The 24,179-nt window shown below is 41.5% G+C and overlaps 1 protein-coding gene across 1 annotated transcript in view; it reads right to left on the bottom strand.

Moving 5' to 3' along the window:
• Positions 1–413: 413 nt before the first annotated feature.
• The window catches only part of sobpa (sine oculis binding protein homolog a), a 43,849-nt gene continuing 20,083 nt past the window's right edge, over positions 414–24,179 (bottom strand). Inside the window, exons 5-7 of the mRNA XM_083908211.1 lie at positions 11,139–11,234; positions 1,942–3,961; positions 414–778 (exon numbers count right to left, since the gene is read on the bottom strand). Of these exons, the coding sequence (XP_083764337.1) occupies positions 1,943–3,961; positions 11,139–11,234 (2,115 nt within the window). The 3' untranslated portion in view covers positions 414–778; position 1,942. The remainder of the gene's footprint in view (positions 779–1,941; positions 3,962–11,138; positions 11,235–24,179) is intronic.

The following is a 24,179-nucleotide window of genomic DNA, read 5'->3' as shown; positions in this document are numbered from 1 at the left end:
GACACTTTTTGAAACTTTATGCCAATTTTAAATGCCGATATAGACTCTCTTCCTGACTGATTGAACTACTGACTCTATATTTCCAGTGGTATTGCTCTGTACACAAAGTACAAAAAGGCTTCGTCTGTCTCTATCTTTTGTGCCGAATGTGACTTCGATTTTTTCGATTCTTGTTGTGTACAAGCCAAGGCTAGGAAGATGGAGAAGAATGTCTGGTATTTTTTATTTTTTTTTACCAGTTCTGTGGCTCTATACTACAATTTTGTGATGCTACATGTATTGGAACTGTGTTTGTACCTGTGCTTTTTCAGGCTCTGAATATCAGACACTATAGTGTATTCCATGGTAAAAGAGAATACAGACAGCACTTACTTTGCCAGGGAGGGTTTATATACTGTAAGGAATGGCTGAGAGACAAGCAGCGGGGTAAAGGATTTGCAGTCTGCAGCTGATAGGTGAAATGGTCCTGCTGGCCGTGACATCAGGTCTGTCGAATTTCAGTATCCATCACAAAGACAAAAAGAGTCCTGTTTGCTCTACTACAATACATATCAACACGTTTGGTTAGACTCTCATCGGTCGTTGAAGGCGATTTGTGGTGCTGGTAGACTGAACGATGGGCGAGGACGAGAACAAAGTGTACACGTGAGTGTGCATATGTGGGTAAGTGCGTGTGCACATGTGCATGTGCAGTTGTGTAGTGTGGAGGGGTGGGATTTGGGGGTGGGGCTGGACGAGTGAGTGTCACTGATGGCACTGCATCCTTTAGAGCATCCATCTGTGAAACAGAGTAGGAGGAGAATTGGAGTGAGTCAGTGGGTGAGCAAAACAACCCCCCCAACACACACGCACACATATACACACAGATGCGCACACAAAGCCTACACCCTGAAGTTGATGCATGATTTAAAGCAGGTCAAGCTTTACATTTAAAGACAGAATTGTGGGTTAGCCAGGATTGTGCGGACCATTTATTCTCAATTTTATAAAAAAAATGCACTACAAAAAACATATAAACATATAACTATATATAAATCTATCTAATGAATATATATAGGTTTGTGTGAATAAAGTATTAAACATTCAGAATGTGTTTCTCTTGTGGCATAAATTGTACCTAGTGCATTCTTACCATGGATGCATTGTGATATTGCAGTCATGTTGCAAAGATATGATGCAGAAAACATGTTTTGCATTCCCACTAATCAGTGAATCAAAAATTGTACAAGTGAAGGTTAAGATACATTTTCCGCGATTCATTACGGCTGCTTTCAGCACTATGATTTCCCTCTTTTAATGATAATAATTATTACAATTCAGAGCTCTCGCCTGGTGTTGCAGCAAGTTGAAATGGTCTTCAATTTCTCTTGAATACAATTGTCTTTAATTAATAAGTCGAGCAGGCGTGATTATTAATTCAGTCATGCTTGCTAATAAAAAAATATCTATTCACTCCAAAGATTTCTCCCAGAGCACAAGAGACAAAAGACACATACTTGAACCAAGTATGTGTCCAATCCAAGGTTCTCGACCATGGTTCTTTGAGTCTCTCTACATTTTACATATGTATAGTGTCAGTCCCCAAGGTGTGCAGTGGTATGTGCATTTGTCCGTCAATACACACAGTCATAAGATGCGTACACCTGACTGTGAGTGTGTAAAAGGGCAGTCACTCACTGCAGTACTAGCCAGCTGCCGTTAAACATCAAACACAGAAGAAAACTCCATGCAGCACAACATGCTAACACATGGAGTTAGAAGACCAGACAAGCATTACTGTAAAAATAATCAAAATACAATGAAGAAAACATAAGATGACCGTGTTTCCAGTATGTTTTAACTCTGACTAGTAGACAATTCATTACGGTACAATTTGTGGAGCAGAGGACCTCATTTTAAATAATTCAAAAACACACAACAGAGAAAATCTGAAAAATCTACCTCATTTGTTTTGATTGCGTATTCGCAGACACCGCCTCTTCAGTGGTGGTTCCAACTCAGGGCTCCCGGCCGCTGATAGAGGGGCACTGATGGAGCAGGACAGAATGGCCGTTTTGTCAGCGCCAGGCTTTGGCACAGGTTGGATGACCACACAGCCTCCAGCAGATAGCAGTGGCAGGGCATAGGCATGTTCACCCTCCTCCAGGTTGGAATCGGGGTCTGGCTTACCCTCCACTGAGTTTGCTGCCTCGTCTTGTGCTGAGCCTCGCTTCCCTGGCTCCCAGTCTACGACTGAGCAATTGTTCTCTTTCAGTGCCTCATGCTCCAGATCTCCATTGTTTGGCTGCTCACCTAGCTCTCCTTCTGCCACAACCCCATCTCCTTTTTGGTTAGGAGTAAGAAGTGAATGCCATCCTGTACCATTGACTATGACATTACATGGGGTGCCAGGGCTAGTTTGGAGTTGGGACTGTGTCCGTGCTGTGCTGGGTAAGTTTTGCGGGATAAGGTTGGCGATAGATGGATCTAGCTGGCTCATGGGTGGATCACCGGTGCAAGAAGTGTTGTTGCTGCTGGAGAGTGGGCCCAATGATACCAGAGTGTTAGGTTTTGAGGCCCCTTCCAGCAGTGGAGGACTGAGGAGGCCGTGAGGGAGGACTACTCCTCCCCCATTAAGCCTGTCCTTCCCATCCCTCCCCAGCCCTGCAGCTGGTGGAGACCTTGATTCCGTGTCCTCCTCTACTTTGACCTGGACCCCAGTTGGCATCCTCTGAATAACCTGCTGCTGGCATGACCTCTGGCCCAGAGTTAGATCAATCACACCATCCATAGGTGTGTGTCTGCTGGTTAGACACAGGTTGGTCAAAGTTTCCTCTGCCTTTAAGTCTATCAATGCTGTCCTACTTCTCTCTGAACGTACTGGAGAGAGACGCTCAGCACCTGATGGCTCTACTTTCTGCTCCCCTCGGTCACCTCCACAAGAACCTGGAGAGTGTGGCCCAGAAACTGAAGCTTCTGATGACTCTGGAGCACCACGGAAAAAGAAACTGCTCTCTGACTGGTCCCTAGAAGCTTTGGGATTCAAAGGAATTGGGATAGGAATAGGAATGGGGACAGGGAGCGGTACAATGACAGGGTAAGGGACCAATAGAGTTGGCGGGGGGACTAAAGGCGCCAAAGACGGCATGCCAAAGTTCATCATTGGGGGCAGGGGCATATGTCCATTGGGAATCATGTTGACTGGTGGAAAAGGGGGAAGGCCAGGCATCGAGAGACCAGGGTGAGGGGGCATCATCCCAGGGTTGGGATTAGATGAGGGGTGGATATGTGGAGACAGTAGGGGCCTGTGCATGGGATTTGATGTTTGACCAAGGGACCTTGGAGGTGGTGGTGGGCCAATACCAGGGATCATAGGGTTTGAAAGTGGGCTATGGTGCCCTGCAGGATGGGAAGGGGGGCGAAGAAATGGTGGACGGATATGCTGCATCATTTGATGCTCCATAAAGAGAGGCAGGGGCATGGGCCCTCGAGGTGTCATTACCATTGGAGGGCTACCAGAGGGAACCCCAAGAGGCGGGTGCATATTGGGAATATGCGGAGGAATTGTGGGGCTCTCATGGGGTCTGGGTGTCGGGATCTTGGCCGAAGAAGAGGAGGACGGGGAGCAGATGGCAGCAGTGTCTGAGGGTGAGGTGGCAGAAGAAGTGGAAATGGCCATAGAAGAAGTGGTGGATGGACCCCCAGGTGAGGGAGCTTTGCGACGCATGTCCGCCAATGGCGTTCCCCAGGATTCCGGAGTGAGCAGCTGTAACCCTCCACTACAGTCCGATTTACACTCCCCACCAGGCACATGTCCTGGGTTACACAGTGCTCCAGGCAGCGCAGCCTGGGTCTCCTTGTAGAAAATGTCCATCTTATATTGGTTCAGGCATTTGGCACTGCAGAACTGCAGCCTCCGTTCACCAGCACCAAAGTCCAGGTACTCCTTAGTATGGCGAATATGTTTGCACCAGTCACAAACCTGGAACAAAAACAGACACACAGTACACATATGGTATCAGCATCTGTCCCATCCATACAAATTGTCTTCAACTTTGCTGTTGTTGAAATACAACATTATATCCTTTGAAGTAACCTGGTAAAGGACAAAGTCAGACACCATAACATGTGGAACACATTTGAAAAATAGTCTAGGTAAATGAGTGCTCCCCTTAATAGTGTACATTTACAGATCCATCAGGAGCAAACACTTTACTGTGAAGTCTATCAATGCACATGCGTTTGAATTGAACTACATGGATGTGAATGCCTGTATGTGATATACTGTGTGTTTGTGCATGCAGCTATCATCCTCTCCTAAGTGGTAAATGTACACATGATGGCATTCTGCTGCAAAATGCTACTGAAGTGACTTTGTGTCTTTACAGGAAATGCTCATTTACACCTTCTGGAGTGAATAAAAACTCATTCAACCACACATCCCTTCGAGACCATTGATCAATCACGTATGCGCAGAGAGAATGACACTTCTGCACCTCCTCTGGGCTTGGTTATACATCTTAATCTGTAGCATCATGGAGCCTTTGACCAATCACAGGGCAGTTCAGAGAGAGCCATTCAGGAGTGGCTCGAGCTCTTCAGTGTCTGTGGTGCTACAATGTGGATGTTTTATTAGTCTGTGGTGACCTGTGCACTGTTCTACACTGTGGTGTGACAGGGATGAAGCCTGAGGGTGGATGACACCAACAGACAAAGTAATACAGGAGACTGGCTCAGGCCTAAGAGAGGAGCAGGGCCCACATGGGCGCCATGCTTTTGTTGTACTCATTCTGCTCACAACTACAGTACAGTTCTATTACTTTTAAATGAGCATCTGTGTCAGTCTGCTGCTCCACACGTGTACCTGATCCTACAGGAAATCCAGTCCAATGGGAAATGAATGGTCCCTGCAGACATGAACCTCAGTAGACCTCAGTGGATCGCCATAGTCCGCTTAGGTCCTTTCTTCTAGTGGCCACCCAGATTTTTCCTCCTCTTTCAGCTCAATTAAAGTAATTTTTACAGTTTCCACAATCAACTGTGACTTCTTATTTAAATGAATGGAAATCCCAATCTCAATTAGTATTCTGTTGCTAAATCACTGTGCTTATTGACTTTGCATATTTCAATTTTTGTACTGTGCCAATACTGTAATTCATCAAATTATTTTGTAAATTATTCAAAAGTATTACCAGTAAATACATTTATTTTTTGTTATTTTCCATTATTTATTTGCTGTACTTCCCCTTTAAGTCAAAGTAATTTCCCCGCAGGAATCAATCAAGTAGTTTTTTCTTTCTGATTTAGATTCAGAAACACGAGGTACTTCAAATGAAGAGTTGTCTGTCTTAATCACTGAAATGGCAGCGATCCCAAAACAACTTGCAGCACTGTTCCATCACTGTTTCACACCTTTTCAGCACAAAAAGTGCATATTTTCCTTCGGGAATTAAATGAATGTGACCCTGGCAGAGCAGATAGCGGTGGGCGAGCCCTGAACACGACGTTACTCGTCGGGCCACACACAGCTCACTCTGTCAGCTCTGGGAGGAGTGGCAGGTCCTCGCTGGAGATAATTAAGGCATTAATCAGTTGTCAGACCCCTCAACGACATCCATCCATCACACAGACTTTAAGTCCCCCTGCTGAATGTTAATCACTTGAAGGATGCAACCGGAAGGTGGATAAACTCCCTCTTTGTACACTGCATAGCAGCATTGGAGCATTTGTCTGGAAACTGCCTCTCAGGTGCTGAAAGACGGCAGACTCTCATGAAGTGTTAAGATTAAGACACTCACTGCAGCACAGGGCAGGGCTTCCAAAAAAGCCCATCGTATGCTCTCCTGCAGCTGCTTCACAAACAAAACATAAGGTAATTGATGCAGGTATTGCCTGTAAAATGTGCACTAAATTAAGGACAACAGACTTTAAAGTGATAATTCAGGTTTTTCTTTGAAGTGTGGTTGAATGAGGCACAGTCACTTGGTCAGCACTGACTTCCCTGACAGCGTGCTACCATTGCTGGGAATGTGCTCTAAGCCATGGAAGTTCACCATCACTAATAACATGGCTGCCAGCAGGGACACAATTTAAAACAGATTTTAGCCACGAACGTGAAGACTCATCGAATTAATATATGCCTAAAGTCTACTTCTTCTATTTTCACTGCTTTATCTCATTGTGAGACAGCCTTTTTCCTGGAAAGTGAAGTTTGTAAACAGTTCACTGTCTCACACCAAGCTCAACAGAGAAGGACGCAGGAGGTGCCGGTCAACTGCTGCGTCATTTGTTAAGTTTGAATCACTGAGGTAAATCTGAACAAAGGATTTCATACATTGAGGTTAGAAAATAAAATAACACATGTCAGCTTACTGATGGAGGCAGCAGTGAATCCACAGCTGCTGTGTGTTATGACATGAAATCGATTATATTCTCTCTGGTGCTGGGGGTGTAATCCAGCCCAGTCTCATAACTAGAGCGTCATATATCGCTGCCCTGAGTGTCCATCCACACAAGCAGGTACTAACAGTCATTGACAAGGAACATACTGTATATACTATCATTCATTCATTCATTCATCTACTGCTTTATCCTCCAGATGACTGTCGCTGCTGACGGAGAACAAAAAGGTGGAGTACACCTTTGACAGGTCCCCAGTCCATTACAGGGCCACCATATAGAGACAATCTGTCATACACTGACTTTTCATTTATGGGGTTGGGTTCACATCGGAGTCAATTGAGAGTGCGTCTCTTTCAGACGCTGAATGAAGGGTAACTTTTTTGTCTGTAAGGCAAAGCTGAGGGACGTGACAGAGTTGCAGTAACTGACACTTCAGTTTCCAGCTAGAAAAAGGGCTATCTAATGGTGATTAAAGGCAGCAAACATTTTCTTAAGATATCATAGACGTAAGCAGGCATAGATTTTATTAGATGAGCATTTTGTAAAATCTGATTTTCCTCAATGACAGTCATGCAAAAGAGCTCAGCACAAACACCTGGATAACTTAACCTGCAGCAAACCGATCAGAAACTTGACTCAACTGCTCTGCGCAAGTGAGCAGTGATGAAGCTCAGGTGTCATTCCTTTAAAGTCTGCACATTTAAAGTTCCCACATAGTCGAAGCTTATTCACAGAGCCATGACTGAGTAAAAGTCAGAGGTGCTCTCACAACTGGAGTTTGATAATGGTAGGCACAGGATATTTTAAATAATAAATGTACTGAAATGTTCCTCGACTCAGAAAGACAGATGGAGAGCACTTAACGACTTTCTGCACTGTGAGTGAAATTTCACTGCGCATTACGCTAATGGAGTTGTGCTTTCTCTCTCACTCGCTCCCCTCTCCTGCACACAGATGTTTGCAGTTGGGCGTAATTACGATCATTTATTTCCAACGTGGCCAACATACCAGCGGCGTTGGTGGTGCAGTTTAAAAAAATGTGCGTTACAACAATTATTGTGCACCAAAACAAGTCAGTGTGCGGTCATTGATTTCTTCCTTCTGTCACCCTCTGACCCTGTGAAGAAGGAAATGTACGACTCTCAAGATCAAGCACAGACTAGTTTCAATTGCTACAGTCGTAGAGAGGAAAGAGATTTTGCAAGACAAACTGTGACAGTAGGTGGTAGAACAACAGGTTGCAGAGAAAAGAGAGAAGTGGTTTTGGGCAGTGAGGAAGAAGTTGCAGATGTTAAAGAGATTGCAGAGGATGAGAAGCGCTGAGATAATGAAGAAGAAGAGGAGGAGGTTGCACAGGGTTGAAAGTTCAAGGAGAGTTTCAGGTGGTGCACTGCAGTGTTTGAAGTGGTTAAATATGTGTAGCATGAGGTGATATGTGAGAATGAAGAGGTTTAATCAGGAAAAGTGCTTGTGTTTCCCCCCTGTTAAATTTGATATGTGATTTTTTTTTGTGACACGTCTCGAATTGCTGGCCTCAGGTCACACAGTGCAAAACACAAGGACTAAACCAAATGAAATGAACCAGGTTCTTGAAAAGAACCACATTGTGAGGTATATAGTCATGATAGCCTGTTCTGCACCGTACTTTCACATAGCTTTAAAGAACTGAGCTGGGGATGATCGTATTTCCCTCAACACCCTCATAGAGACCATTCTAGTTCCTACTTCAGGGCACAGATCTTCTCAGGTCAACAGGAACCATCCATCCATTATCTACCGCTTTATCCTCCACTGGAGGGTCGCGGGGGGGGGGGGGGGGTGCTTAGCCTAGCTCAGCTGACATAGGGCAATAGGCGGTGTACACCCTGAACAGTTCGTCAGTCCATCGCCAATTGTGACCAATTCACCTAATCCCTAAATCTGCATGTTTTTGGACTGTGGGAGGAAGCCGTAGAACCTGGAGAAAACCCCCACATACACACGGGGAGAACAAGCAAACCCCATGCAGACAGGCCCTTGTTCCAACCTGTGCTCGAACCCGGGAACCCGGGTCTTCTTCCTGCAAACTGTGGGCCCTCAACAGGAACCGCGAGTGATTAAAGTGTAAGTTAACTGGCTGAACTCATAAGCAACTGCACTGGGCGATCCCGTGTCATTGAGTGGCACAGGTTCTTGTGGTGTCTTGTTTTGGGGACTTACAACTATGACCCTGAATAATCATCGTTTACGACACTGCGCAAGCTCATAGGTCATCAGGGAAGGTGGGGCAAGGAGTGTGGCTACTGAAGCGTTGTGGGACTATTGTGGATGTGTTCCTGGGTATCACAAAGAAAATAGTACGGACTGTCTGACCTTCAGAGAGAACTTGTGGTCAATTGTGTGTATAGTCAATGTTACATAGAATCTGTGCCACTGTCAGAGCACTGTGCTATCCTATTGGTCAAGGTGCAGGAGCACTTTGTTGGATATGTTAGACTTAGTAGTTGGACATCGGGTAGTCCCAGAGCTTCCCAGACGCTAAATCTCTGCGCTTCAGTTATGTTGCACTACAACCGTTCCTCGCTCCCTACGTTTAAAATCAAATCTGACAGTGGAAATGTGTCTGTCACGACCAAATCGCTTGATAATCGGCCTGCATTCATTCATGTCGCCTGATCCCAGCATTAAATTAAGCAGGGAAATGAATCTGTGGCACTGCCTAACAGACCATCTGCAGCATCTTACTATGATGGGTCTTTTCACAGTGGCCTCATTTATTGAAATATCCATTGCAATGTTAGAAATTAACGAGCTTACAAAAGGGGAAGCATATATCTGGTTAAGATACTTTTAAGTGTTTTTATTGGCCACACTCTTCCAGATTTGCTCATTAAACCTGAAAGCCTCTTGAAAAGTTCCAACAGGAAATAAAAAAAAAATAAGATGCTCTCATCAAACCATCCATCACCATCAGTCGTCATGAATAGAGCATACAAAAGCCATTCTCACTTGGCCAGGCAATTTCACTTTCACAGCACACACACAGTGAATGAAATGCTCTAAGAATGATGAGACAGACCTGGTGGGTTGTATTTGAACTTCACTGCAGCAGAATGGATAATGTACTTCTGTATGTATGGGATATTTGTGCTAAAACAAATCTGGAAAAATGACTAGTACTTGTGTTTAAAACAAGTGATTATCTTATCTTACCATGACGACTGGAGTAAAGACTTAATCTGTGTGAAAATAAAGTGCAAATAGTTGTCGTTTAAGGGGAATTATGAGCCGGTCTGTTGTTTTTTTTCTTTTATATTGATTTAACACCTTGATTGCGATGTTCACACTTTGCCTCAGATTTGAGATACTGACACATATAATCAGCAGTAACTGAGCGCTGTGTGCCCCCTGCTGGGAAACTGCGCCAAGAGCCAGCCTGGCTCAGTCTCACTGAAAACATGGCTGCCAGCGGAAACACAAGGAAAACTTTATAGCCACCTCACCTCATGAAATACATATTTGCTCCTTTATTTGACCTTTTCCACTTTGAAACGGATGTTTGGTAACCACTCACTAGAACTGATGCTGCCTCATTCCTCACAAATGATTTCGAACATGGAAGTCACAAATGAACACATTTGAACTTAATGGTGAGGTGGATCAACAGTGATTTACTCGATGGACTTTGGTATGTGGAGTAAGTAAGTTTACAAAGTGAAAGAAACTTTAGTTCCCAACATATTCACAAGACACTGTGGACTTAAAACGTGATGTTACAAGTTTTATGGAGTGTTGTGTTAAGTGGGTAAAAAAGTGTTTCTTCCTTGTGTCCCTGCTGGCAGCCATGTTTTTTAATGAGAGTGAGCTTCCATTTCTCAAGCTGGGAGCTCACATGGTGCACTCAGCATGGACCGTACAGCATCAGTACCTCATACGACCACACTTTGAAAAACCTGAGCTATCATTTTTTTAATTGTTTAAACACCTAGTGAATATCACCGTGTTCAGCACTTGACACTGAGCCGACAAATCGCTGTCAGTCAGATAATCAGACAAAACTGTTGTTGTTTATGAGCAGATAAAGTGTGAGTGCATTAGAAGTATTAAATACTAATGTGACTGCACAACTATGGCAACATCCAGACACCTTTTTGCAGTAGGAAAAGCTCAGGTGTGACTGATTACATTATATTGTTAGTTTGATTATTTACACAGGTGCTTTTCATACTGTGACCTGTCAAAATGGCACATTATACAGTTTATGGTTTGTTATTAATGTTGTTTGTTTCTTGCAAAAAGGCTCAGAATAACTGGGGTTGTGTTTAAAACCTGTGAGATTAACCACTTCTGTACCTTGTTATTTTCAGACAAATGCCAAACATGTTGTACAGGTGATGTTGACTGTGTATGTGGCTATGAAACTATGAGGGCTCTATGTCAAACATATATTAACATGTGTTGAAAATGTGTTCAAAAACACATGAACATGATGCACAGTGAAAAACGGGGAAAAACAACATGTGAGAAAAGTAATGAAAGGCTAGAACTTAAATTCATGCAAATGTTATGTAAAACTGGGGTGCCACTTGTTTAGTGTCCACTTACTTGGGCTGATCTGAGTCTGATATTTGATGTGTGCTTTTGCAGTAGTGGCCAATTATGTACAACACATCAAGAGAAAATTATACACTTTTAGGAAAGAACAACATCAAAACATATTTGTGCAGTAGCCATCAAAGCTTAAAGTCAGTCTGGTGTTAAATGGTGATGGTTCTTACAAGCACATCGCTGTTTGTCTTGAAGACAAGCCTGGGCGTGTCCTGAGTAAAGCTGTTCTGGGGTAATTTCCCACCGAGGCCATCGTCGTCTCTCGCCTGGGGGGGAGAAATAATGGCTTCTTTTTACGAATGGACAAAAATAAACAGGTGAATTAAGCAACAAGGAAAAACTCAGAAACAAACAAAAAAAGCAACATTGAGAAAGACAAAAGGAGAATGAGTGTAAGATGGGTGAACAACAGTCATTGGTTTGTGGTTGTGGACAAACCAATTCACAGAGTCGTCTGTGACCAAACTGTATTGTGTGTGCATGCATGAACACGGACCAGGATGCTGCAAACACTCATTCATTTAAGGTTAAAAGTGAAAACTAAACATAATAAAAAGGAACGTTTTGATTAAATGGCCATTAACAGCTTTGTGTTTTCCTCTTATTCTTACTTATATAATAGATTTTGATTTGGAAACAGCATTTTCAAACAAAAACAATCAGCATTCAGATGAAGCTCTGTATCATAAGTACAGATATACACCAGTGGCTCTAGAGCGTCATCCTACCTGCCTTATATGACTGTTTGAGAAGCTGTGAGAGGAGAGCAAACCGCAGAGAAAAGAACAATAACGGGAAAAAGCAAACTCAGTTAAAGCGAAAAAAGTAAGAGTAAAAGAGCTTGGACTCGACCAGTCAGACATCAAACATCTGCTGTTTCCAGCTTCTTAAATGTGAGTGTACTGTTTTTCAGGATCCACAGATGAGTCATCAAATTAATTTGTTGAAGTATTTTTTTCCCCCGGCTTTTTTACTTCAGATTTATTGAATAACACACGCATAAAATTCTGCTTTGATCGTTATCAGACACATGTCTGGTTAGTCTATTGAAAATAACAATCGGTGTTGCACTCTTACAAAAGATGCATGTGAAAATGGATGTGTGATTTTATTTTTTTATTGAGTCAGATATTTTTTTTTATTATTTATCCCTGTATAAAAAGTTTGGGAAATGGCGTTGTATATGATGAACTGATGGTTTGACGCACTAACACAAACTGAACTGTATTCCATTACATGGAAATGTGTCATCTGCGCTTTACCCACTGTAATATGTCATGAGGAAGAAAACATGATTAAGAAAATGAAAAACTAAAAGTTCAATACCACTATTTTGTGCACCAATTTTAGATTACAACACATTTTGTGCTGATGCATTTGTGTCAGTCTGTCAGTGTTTTAGCACCAGTTGTGGAAAACGTTGTTTTCCTGCAGAAGTGACTGCAGAAGAATTTTGATGAATGAAATGCACTTTCATATCATATCAACCTCAGTGTGATATAATTAGTTCATATTTTACAGCCACAGCGCTCAGAAGTGAAGATTTAACCTCAATTATACATATTCCTCAGTGAACCTGTGCCGCTGACAGGTGAACCACTGGCCCGAGCAGCTTCCTGTCATATCCGATTCCCTTTAAATGGCTCACACACAGCAAATCTTTAGGTTGTGATGAGTAATTTAGCCTCCAGATCCGTTCATTTCTCACTCATAGTAAAAGAGCAATATTCTGGCATTTATTCCCTTTTCCAAACTTTGATTGAGTTTGCCTCTGTGTCCACCTGCTTCCTTCACCCCCAGGTAGGTTTATACTCCCAAATATGACATGAATCAAAAATTGCTCCTCTGAAGTGCTAAATTATTTATACTGGGAAAAGGATACGGTACCTGAGGACATGGAATTATATGCACATCACCTCTTTCTTCTGAAGGTGCAAGGCCAGTAGAAAAAGGGAGATTCTGCATTTTTTTGTTTACCCTTTTTAGTCCAAAATGTCTGAATCAACATTTTTTACTTTTATTTGTGCGACAAAAGTAGGCATATTTGATTTACAGCCTGATTTTGAATATAACATTGATGTCTCATGATTGCATATTTACTGTTTTTTGATTATATTCACAATTTTTGCTGAACTTTTTGGCTTTTTAAGGGGAACTAGTGCAGTGACGCCCGTAAAGTTCTCTACGTAAGTTACGCAGAGCCCACTGCTTCGACGGAGAGTCTGTCGGAGAGACTCTGCGTTGTCTCCGACTGCACGAAATATTTTTTTATGTCCCGGAACATAAACAATATTTATTTCACGGCCACTGTTTCAATGTTATTCAGCTGCCACAGCAACAACAACAGTCTTTCTCTCTCGGACGCCATTGCTCACTGTAGCCAAAAGCACAACAACCTTGCGTAGCGACCCCTACTGTTCGGGCGGAAAATTGTAGTGCGTATCCGACACCATCACGGAGAACTATGAAGGATCGAGGGTTCTCTGTGGTTACGCAGTTGGAGAAGTAATCAGCCAAAGTGCAACGTGATAAATCAGCGGATATTAAAATTACTAAAAAAACGTGAACATCAAGGATGCACACCACCGGGCCATGCTCAACCCATATCCAAAATCTTAGGGCGTTCTGACTAACGGTCAGTGAGATATGCCTGTTACAGACAGACAGACACAACTTACTTTATAGATAGAAGGTAGATACTATATGTACAGCAGCGACCACTAGAGTTTAAAGTGGTAACTACAGTTACAATTCCAACTATTGTAAAGGGGGTTGACAAAGATTTATGAAACGTGGAAACACTGAGCTGCAATTGTCTGTTTTATTTATTTATTTGTTTTAAAATAACACTGCGACTATATTTACTTTTCCCTGTCAGGCACAGATTGAAAGTGAAGGTGCGTCTGTGCCGAGCAGCAGCAGTGGAGTCACAGCAGAGGAGAATTATCACGTGGTGAGAGGAGACGACAAGGTGACAATTACAAGCTGTCAATGCATTATACTTAAATATCCACCGGCAAAGTGTGTGAGAGAAGGCATCTGTTTTATCCTCCACACGAGGGTCACAGATTCGCTGGAGCCAATCCCAGCTCACAGAGGGTGAAAGGCAAAGTCACACCCTGGACAGGTCGCCAGTGCATCACAGGGCAAACAAGCAGAGAAGAGCAAGCATTCACTCACACATTCACACCTACAGACAATTTTGAGCTCCCACTTAACCAGGAAATACCCTCAGTCACAGACCCGGGTCTTCTGCTGCACGGCAACAGTGCTAGGCCACTACACCACCATCCTACGCATTCTTACACATAGCACCTTTTAAATATTACAGGTGATGTGTGTAAAATCATTCTGATCTGAGGAAAATCACACAGAGTGTGGGCTCTACCTCCTATTACACCAATAAAACTAGTCGACAGCAAAACATCAGGAGGATACACCTGCAACTAAATAAATAAAAAAATGAAAATCGGTCTGTGGGGTCATGGTTACAAAGCTGCCACCACTGCATGAAATGAACAGTAGGTGTAGTGACAATATGAGCACTAACATGTCATGTGGACACATTAAAAACCCCTAACCAGTTAATGTCTAACCATGACTTTAACCTAGAACCACAATTCTTAAATCTTAACCCTATACTTCACCACTTCCTCCTCCGAAATAAGGTTCTGCCAGGTTTTGCTCTTCATGAGGATTACTGGTCCTGACAAATACAACCAATACACACACACACACACACACAGACACACAAAAAGAGAAACCATCGTGCTATTATTCTGTCTCCAGTTTGTGCTCTGACCCTCTGGCCTTGTGCCAGCTCATTTGCATATTGTACTAATGAGGTGTTGGCACTGTGAACGAGGCGTGAGGCACATACAGGCAGCCACAGTGTAAGGATGGATGATGGATAGATAGATAGATAGATAGATAGATAGATAGATAGATAGATAGATAGATAGATAGATAGATAGATAGATAGATAGATAGATAGATAGATAGATAGATAGATAGATAGATAGATAGATAGATAGATAGATAGATAGATAGATAGATAGATAGATAGATAGATAGATAGATCTGCAGCTGCCACGAGGCTGAAGCTCCTTCTAAGAAGGACAGTGCAGGACATCGTCCACCGATATCTCCCCTCAGGCGACTCAGCTGTCCTGAGGGGACGACACACCAGCTGTCACCGAGCTCACTTCCATCTGGGCGCGGATACATGTCCAGGTGTGTGTGTGCGCGCGCGCCCGTGTGTGTGTGTGTGTGTCCATCACCTGCCAAAGACAGACAATCATAAACGGACAGTGTTTCCCGCATCCAAACACCCAGCTGTGCTCAGGTTGCAGCTTGAATGTGCCTCACGTCGTGTGTTTCGGAAGCATTCAAAACTCGAAAAGACGTTTCGTTTTTGTCCATTGTAAGATCACGGTGATCCAAAATGGCAGCTGATATAAATATGAAAGGCTCATTCTGGGCTAATGAATAACAGCAACTGATACAATTAGGTGAGCGTACGCTAAATAGAAAATGTAGTAGTAGGCGTTCGATGACGTCGGCCACAGAAAAACCATTTCAGTCGACTTCTGCTATTTAGTATTATTGTAAACGAGAACGAGTAAATATTTATGGATTTGGAATTTCATCTAGCGGTTTAAAGAAAAACAAATAAATACAAATCAGAACAGATGTTTAGCCAGTTTTTAAGCACCGCTGGTTGGGAGCACGTTAAAGCTTTATTTACTCCATATATCTCGCCAATTGCGGCGGTTAACAGCTCAGAATTCTGTTTATATTGCAGTGAGAAAGATGAAGGGCAATTTTATTGGGCTTAATGGCTTTTTAAATGCTGTGGCGAATGTTATTGGCTCTGCAAACTGAATTGTGACTTTGCAACTTATTCGGAGAACTTCACGAGATGTGTGCGCAAGGTCATCATCCCTATACGCGTTCTGGAGCGAAGTGTGGCTGCAAACTCCAAACTTGGCACACTTTTTTCAGCGAGTTCAAGCGACGTCACGAAGCTGTGCGAGCGCGTGTGCGTGGCTCCACTTTCCCAATGTCAACGCCGAGTTAGTCTGAGTTACTTTTTTGTCTTTATGTGAGCTGAATGGCTAGCAGCTATGAGATAATCACCTCCCTCTCTGTGCCCTGCAGCTGTGTCAGACAGGCCTCTGGGCTTCCTCACCACCAGTGAGCCCGAACTGCAATATGCAGACACATTACACACTTCATCACACACACACACAGAACATATTACACACACACACACGCACACGCACAGAACAGTTCCGCACACAAACACTCGCTCTTATTTATTGTACGTGCAGGTCCTCATTGGTGGGAAACGGAGACGCAAAGTAAATAGAGAAGAGTTGCCGAGGCAAACGTAGTTGCTGTGCGCGTACAGGAGCAGACGCGTGTCTGTGTGTGCGTCTGAGGTGATGTGACATTTCTGGGCTGACATGAAGCGGCACTCTGCCCCCTCACGCCTGGAGGCAGCTCCCGGGGAAAGACACTGATGGAGGTCTGGAGTCTCTGGGGGAGGAAATTTCATGGTGTGAACAAAAAGCCCCGCGCTCCGGTAAAAACCAGCTGTAAAACATAAGCTGGAGTCTCAGTGCTTTTCATTTTTTTAATGTTAATTTGTGGGATATGCACAATCAAGTACGTATTAAAGGGCCAGTGTGTAAAAAAAAAAAAAGATTATTATTATCAAACAGAGGACTGGTCTTGGTTTGTGTAGGTTCAGGCTGGAGTACATGTCCATATACCATATCCATAATATTTAATTTATTCAGTCCAAACCTGTTCATATTCATTTATTATGTGTAGAGTTGACTCTGTCTCTAATAAAGAAAAAAAAAATAGAAATATTATATCACCCTCATACCCTCAGATCTGATATTGGATTATATTTATAATTTGGGTTATTTATGTATTTACTTTTTTTTTTTTCCTCTCTGTCTTTCTTTTAATGTCATCCATACTATATGAGTTTGTATGTTAAATGATATTTGTCTTACTGTCATATGATGCCGTTCCAAATGTTGTTGTTTTTTTAAACACTGGACCTTTAAAAGATGTTGTGTGTTACTTCCATCCGTCCATTTTCTACCCGTCTTTGCAGAGCCAACACACAGAGACGAACAACATCCACTCTCACACTCCCAACCAACATCAACCTAATCTGCATGTTTTTGGAGTGTGGGAGGAAACCAGAACCACACAAACAGGGAGAACACGCTGGCCATCACTTTTAAATACAGTTACAGCGTTTCGATCTAATGTTCCAAACACTAAAAGTTTTGTTTCAGAAGTGAATTCCACTTTAAACACCTGGTTGCTCAGCAGTTTGAGTAGTTCTAAATAAATAAATAAAGATAACAAAACTAGAAAAGCACTCAGAGAGCACAGACCTCCGCCAAGGCAGCTCAGCCCCCCACAAAAAAAAGCGATAAAAATAGTGATAGCGTTTACAGATCATGCCCAAAACGTGTTCCTGGTCTCATTGTGGACATTTCTTGAAAATTTCATCCAATTCCGTCCACGAGTTTTTGAGTTATGTCGCTAACAGACAGACAGACAAACAAACTCCGGTGAAAACATACACCTGCTGGTGGAGGTCAATAACTGCGTCTAAATGAACAAAGAAGGAACCCTTATGGAGGCCACATTGTGAGCCAATTCAATTTCTTTCTTTAATCAAATCCGGTTCTTTATTTAGCTCAGAGGTTTTAAAATATTAGTAAAGTGGTACTTTTTAGAAAAAAATACCACCAGAGGAAATATTGAGCTTGAGCAATGTTAAAATGCTACGGACTTTTCCCAGGAGGCAGATTTATTCCCAATAAGATAATTTGCTCTCTCATAATCCTCGTCTTCCTCAGTTATTATTTAATTTTAACCCTGTACATGTAAGAATGTGGCCAAAAACAGTTACTACATTCAAATTCAAAATATCGAGGTCTTTCAGCTTTCGTCTTCTGACGTAACTGGCAACCCGTGGTTGCTCGGCAGCTGAGACTCTACTGACTGCAATGATTGGTAGACGGTGGTAGGTGGCGCCACATGCCAAAACATGATTTCAAAACATAAACATCATTTGCAGTCTGCAAAATATTTTTTTTAATGCAAATATTTTGTCTGTACTGTTGTCGTTGGTGAGTTCAGTTTGTTATATGAACATTATTCCTGAGTCTCTGTGACATATTAGGAGGATTTTATGGCCAGTTGATTTAGATTTATTACATAATGCACCTTTAACGTTTTTTTGTAATTTGTTTCATTTTCTACGCACTCAAAACTCCTCAGTTTCACTTTGATCACATACCCTGTTATATACAGTATTTCTACCGCAGTTTGAGAACCATGGTCATATAGTTCTTTCCCACACTGCTTTTCAATCACAACACAGCAGCTCTGGCCAAACTACAGAGAAAAGCTGTTGCAACAGCGTCGGCCAACATTTCATCACAACAATACATTTTTGCTACAGGCTCCTGCATGCGGCGTTTGAAAAGCCAGCCCAAACTGATGTATAGACGATGCGCTTGGAGACGAAAGCCTCCTCGAACACGTACCTTTCTGCCCGCAGCGCTTCACACGCGCGCACACTGAAGGTGATTCATCACGACTAATTGGCTAACTTAATCTTGGCTCTGCGTCCAATGAGAAAACATGTTTATCGGTTTAGGTGTGGGTGTGATATAGAGGAGGAAACCCGAACGGCGGTGCCACGTTAAGGTGTGACAGTGGAGCAGCTTCAACCTGCAGCTACCGAGAGGAAAAACGTCTCTACGGCTCTAAACGTCTCCAAAATGGCTTTTGCAGCTCACATTTTATGCAAACCAGCAAAGCACAGACATGAGAGTGTTGCAGAAAAGAAAAAAAAGAGGTTATTTATGTGTGTTATTCAGTAATTTATCTGCATTAAAGGTGCATTATGTAATAAATCTAAAACAACTGACCATAAAATCCTCCTAATATGTCACAGAGACTCAGGAATAATGTTCATATAACAAACTGAACTCACCAACAACAACAGTACAGACAAAATATTTGCATTAAAACAAATATTTTGCAGACTGCAAATCATGTTTATGTTTTGAAATCATGTTTTGTGGCGCCACCTACCGCCGTCTACCAATCATTGCAGTCAATAGAGTCTCAGCTGCCCAGCAACCACGGGTTGCCAGTTACGTCAGAAAATGAAACCTAAAAGACTTAAAAGGTCATTTGAATTTGAATGTAGTAACCGTTTTTGGCCACATTCTTACATATGGCACCTTTAACAGTGGACAGTGAAGAGAGAGTGAAAGTGAGGTGACAGAATAATGGATCAGTGTGAGGAGAGAGGAAGCAGCACCTTCCATACAAACTAATCCAGCTGCTTAAAGCAAAAGCATTAACGGGCAAATTAGTGATTAGCCTGAGTTAAACTATCAATCACACACACACACACACACACACACACACACACACACACTGTATAAAGCAAAGTTACGCAGAGATGTGAGAAAGTAGGAGTCAGTCACCCAAGGAGGCGATTGGGTTTCATGGATGAAGCAGCTGAGATATTTCATGCAACATAATGCCAGAGCTGTTGAACGCCCCCCTGCCTTCCCCCTACATCCCCTCTCCTCTTACCCAAAGCACACGCAGACACAAGATACTTTTTTTTTTCCAGCCATGACGGTATTTTTTTCTTCTTTTGAATCAAAAAAAAAAAAGAGAAAAGCCTGCAGGCTGTGTTGTTGTGGCCAACCTTGTGGGTGCATGAGAGGGAAAAAAAAAAAAAGAAAGAAAAGAAACTTGGGTATCGCTTACACAAATGTCCTGCATGCATGTGTGAGAGCCAGACAAAATATAGAATCTGAGCCGCTGTGGAGGAGCAGACCTTTCCTGTGTTTGTGATGTTTCAACATGTGTATTTCTGCTGATGGATGAGGGAAACAGCCAACATGGCTGTCTGCTTAGAAACCAGAATATTTATATGAGAAGGGGAATAATCCTATTTCTCAGTCCGTCACGTCCTATAAATGACACCGAAACCTCAAAGCTGCCACGTGACACGTTCAATTAAGTCAATGCGTTTGTCAACATCAAGGTTTAGATTTATTATAAATGAAAAAAAAGTAAAACCAGAATAAACCAGATACAGATATCACCAATACATAGGCTATTTTTGTGTACTTATTGCACTTATCCTACTAAGTTAAGCATCTCACTTAGACTGAATATAAAATGGATGATAGAGCCTTCTAATTTGCAGAGTTGAGCTCATAAAATAGGTTCGCCACCAGGGGGCGACTGCACTGGTTGCAAAAAAAATATATTTTTTAAAAACGTCTGTAAAATGAATCCAGAGGAGTAAAAAGTCTTAAACCCTCATTTCAGGTTTTCTTCAATTCAACATGATGTCAATTTAGTAAATAATGTTCATATATTAAGGGAAATGGACAACACAATACAGCAGTGTTTACCAAAACATGGGCCGTGGCCCCCTAGTGGGTCTTGATGGTAAGTTTATCATGTTGTTTTTTAACCCTAGAACACCAATTTCTGGGTGGTTTTCACCCGAGCAAATACATTTATGTGATTTTCATGAAAACCAAGTTTTCATCTTCATTATTTTACTTTTTTTTTTTGTTGAGATTTTTTGTTCCAAAATTCCTAATTTTCCAGTCATTTTTATATGGTCCCCTTATGATGATTTTATTTCATTTTGTTAGACATGACACAGTTTAAAATAAAAGAACACTAGTCAAATTTGTCATGTATTGTCATGTTTAGATATATTTTGATGACAAGTACTTTTTATTTTATTTATTATCTCTGGTAAAAATCACCCGCCGTTAGTGATGGTGTTTTGAATTTGAGCGATTATGTTCTCGGGTTAGTGAGAGTTTTAAATTGCTGTAAAACATGTATGATTCAATAAATGGAATAAAACAAAGCCACAGCGTTTAAATGATATGTTATTTTCCTTTTGTCTGACCTCATATAGCAGTACTACATATATATATATATATATATATATATATATATATATAAAGTATCCAGTGGCAGCCGGTATTTGCACTCCATGTTAATTTGTTAATTCATAAATTGCTATTTGTGACGATGCATAATTACGCACTTTGACAGCGTGAGCACTTTGTTGTGAAGCTAAACCTTTCAAATATGACATGGAGCCCAGATGTTTTGAAATCATGTTTCGGCATGTGGCGCCACCTACCGCCGAATTTGAATGTAGTAACCGTTTTTTGGCCACATTCTTACATATGACACCTTTAACACAGATTTGTAACCGCAAAACGAATGTAACCGAAGTTCAGAAACACAATATATTATTAATGGACCATTTTCTCTTTTTATATTAAGGATTTTATAGTGATTTATTTTTTATAGCCATGTATTTGTTAGTGATTGGGTTCACATTTACTAAGACCTGAAAAATGACTTTTCTCTGGAGTGAGTGGGAACAACTCTTTATTTTGAACTTAACTAAATTAAAAAAAATGTTCCTGAAGCAAACTGACAAAAACGCTGTTAGACAAAACACAATGTGGACAATTTAATACTGGTTCTTTACATTAAAATGCGGTTTATTACGTAAAATCACTGATTTCTAGGGGTGGAAATAACAAGCTATTTTCCATTATTTTAGTAAAGAAACCGAACAATATTCCTTCTTTTTCCATGGTTTGGATTTGTCTTAACATTGTACACAGCATGAGTCTGCAAACAGCAGGAGTTGGTGAGACGTTGCCTCAGCCTGACGCCTGCAGCTCTTCATCTAACGCCTCACTGCACCTCTGCGGAGTTTAAATATGATCAGAATAATATCCTATAGCTCCATGGAAATGTATGGAATGGAAATGTGAGTCACACAGTTCATTTTCATATATTTCTTCAAGGTAAAAATTACTTTTAACGTCCTACAAAATCTTTGTGTACTCAACAAAAATATAAACGCACAAACTTGAAATGGTGAACAAAAATAGAATGTCATGACATTTGCTCAGATTCTTGATGCATTTGTTTATGGAATGTTTTTTTTTGCTCAAACTCAGTAGTCCAGTGTCACTTGCTCACTCCTATTGACTATAATCTCAGATTGAGTATTTCACTCACTCACCAGAATCATGGAGCATGACAGAGTGGTGGTCAATATGTGTGACCAGTACACAGACACTCCTTATGGTCTGGTCAATAAAAGGACACACCAAAATGTGGACTTTTGTCACTTGTCAATATGCTCCAAGACTTATGTTTTGAAATTGATCCTAATGCTCGCAAATTGAAGCCACTTTATTGATAAAGTTGTACTTTTATTTTTGGATATTTACTCTGTTTTTGTTGAGTGTATATAAACTTTTACTTTATTGCGAGACGAAGAGAATGTTTTGTTCACGTGAGCTTTACTTTAGATGTCTTGTTGACAGCCTCTCTTACTGGATCTTTGATGTCTGTGCAGATGCACTGTCAACTCTGTTGCATGTCAAATGTCATCAACCTGCTTTTCCTTTCATTAAAAAACAAAAACAAAATATATATATATATATAAAGCTCCTCTGGGGATCAGAGATCAAAATAAAACCGGTTGACACGTCGCGTTTTGATCTGATATGAGGCTCTGTAGCAGTGTCGCACTTTCCCTCACAGTGTTTCCTGTGTCAGACTCTGCGTATCATCACCAGAAGCAGGCAGATCACTTGTCATCGTTCCCAACATTTAGCATAATGAAAAATGTGCTATTGAATTAAATGAGCGTAAAGAAGTTAATGAAAAGAACATACATTATGAGCAACAGCTTAGACACAAGTTCAGGTGCTTCTCATGCTTACGGGGGAAAAGTGTCAGAAAAGAAAAAAAGAAACTGGATACGACATGAACAGACATTCTCTGTGTGCTCTCTTTCTCTCGCTCACTCTCTTCTCTGGTTGCTGCTTCAGTGCAGTGCTTGAAAAGTGATAATGTTTGGATGAATAACTGACTTCAGGACAGACAAGCAGGAGAGGAAAACACATCATACTCACAGCGTAATTCCTTACATATCCCAGCTTTGGTACAAGAGAGAAAGGAGATGGAGTTTAACTACAGTCACTTGGTGAAACAAGAGCACAATAACAACTTTGATATTTGCTGTGTGTTCTTCTAATGCATCACTGTGACCATGACATTTTAGAGTTGATTGCCTGAGGGTGTTGTTAGAGCAAAATACATCATTTACTGCAAACGCTTTCTGCTTTAATGTATTATGTAGTTTGTCCGAGGATTTTAATGCTGACATTTTCAAACAGAAGTGACCTGTTATTGTCTCAAGTCAGAATTAAAGGTAATTGTATTATAATAATTGTAGAATAATTGCTTTTTACACTATAAAAAACGTAATTTAGCTCAGTGAGAGGCACAAAACTGTTAACTCATCGTTAAAGAGGTTGATGTTTCCGTGTGGCAAAAACAAAGCCTGTGCTATGTCACCGTGCCACAAAGGTACCAGGTCCTATCGCTAATGGAAACGCAAAAAAAAAACAGTTGAGCTACGTCCCTGCGTCTTTAACACACACTCACACACATATGGGTATAATAATTACGTGTACACACACATTAGGTTATAATCAGAGCCTCGTGTCTGGTTTATATACGTGACTCGAACGACAGCGTCTGCAAATGACCTGGTGCTGTGTGTGAGGATTGATTGTTGTCATAAATGTGCTTCATCTGGTTTTCAATGAAAAATATTGTACTTTTTTTAAAAAGAAAATCCTAATTCATGTGTGTTTCCATCCCTCAGTGAACGAGTAAGCCGCGATAAGAAGATGACGCTGATCGATGTAAATAAAGTGCTTTGCTGCTTCTCATCTACTATTGCCGTGATGATTCCTACATTTCATTTGCATGCACCTTTTACCTTTTTACCAGAACGCCAACTTGTCTATGTGATATTTCAAGTGGGCATAAAAACAAAGCTGATGGAAACCCACCTTGTGCAACTTTGAGATTACACAACCACAAACACTAGTTTAGCCGTTGCTATGAGACCGTGGCTTTACTTCGAAACAATGGCATCTGAAAGTGATCACTATTGGAGCTACGGCTTAAAACTGTTGAGCAACGTTAACACAACCAATGAAGTGACTGAGGCAAAAAGAGGGTGAGTTTTTTAAGAAGTGGTCCTGCAGCATAGTTAAGGAATCCTA

This window comes from Microchirus variegatus (genome assembly GCF_963457635.1).
Source record: "Microchirus variegatus genome assembly, chromosome: 21".
In the NCBI taxonomy this organism is placed as follows: Eukaryota; Metazoa; Chordata; class Actinopteri; order Pleuronectiformes; family Soleidae; genus Microchirus; species Microchirus variegatus.
The sequence above is the reverse complement of the archived record's forward strand: the minus strand, read 5'-3'. Positions and strand labels throughout refer to the sequence as shown.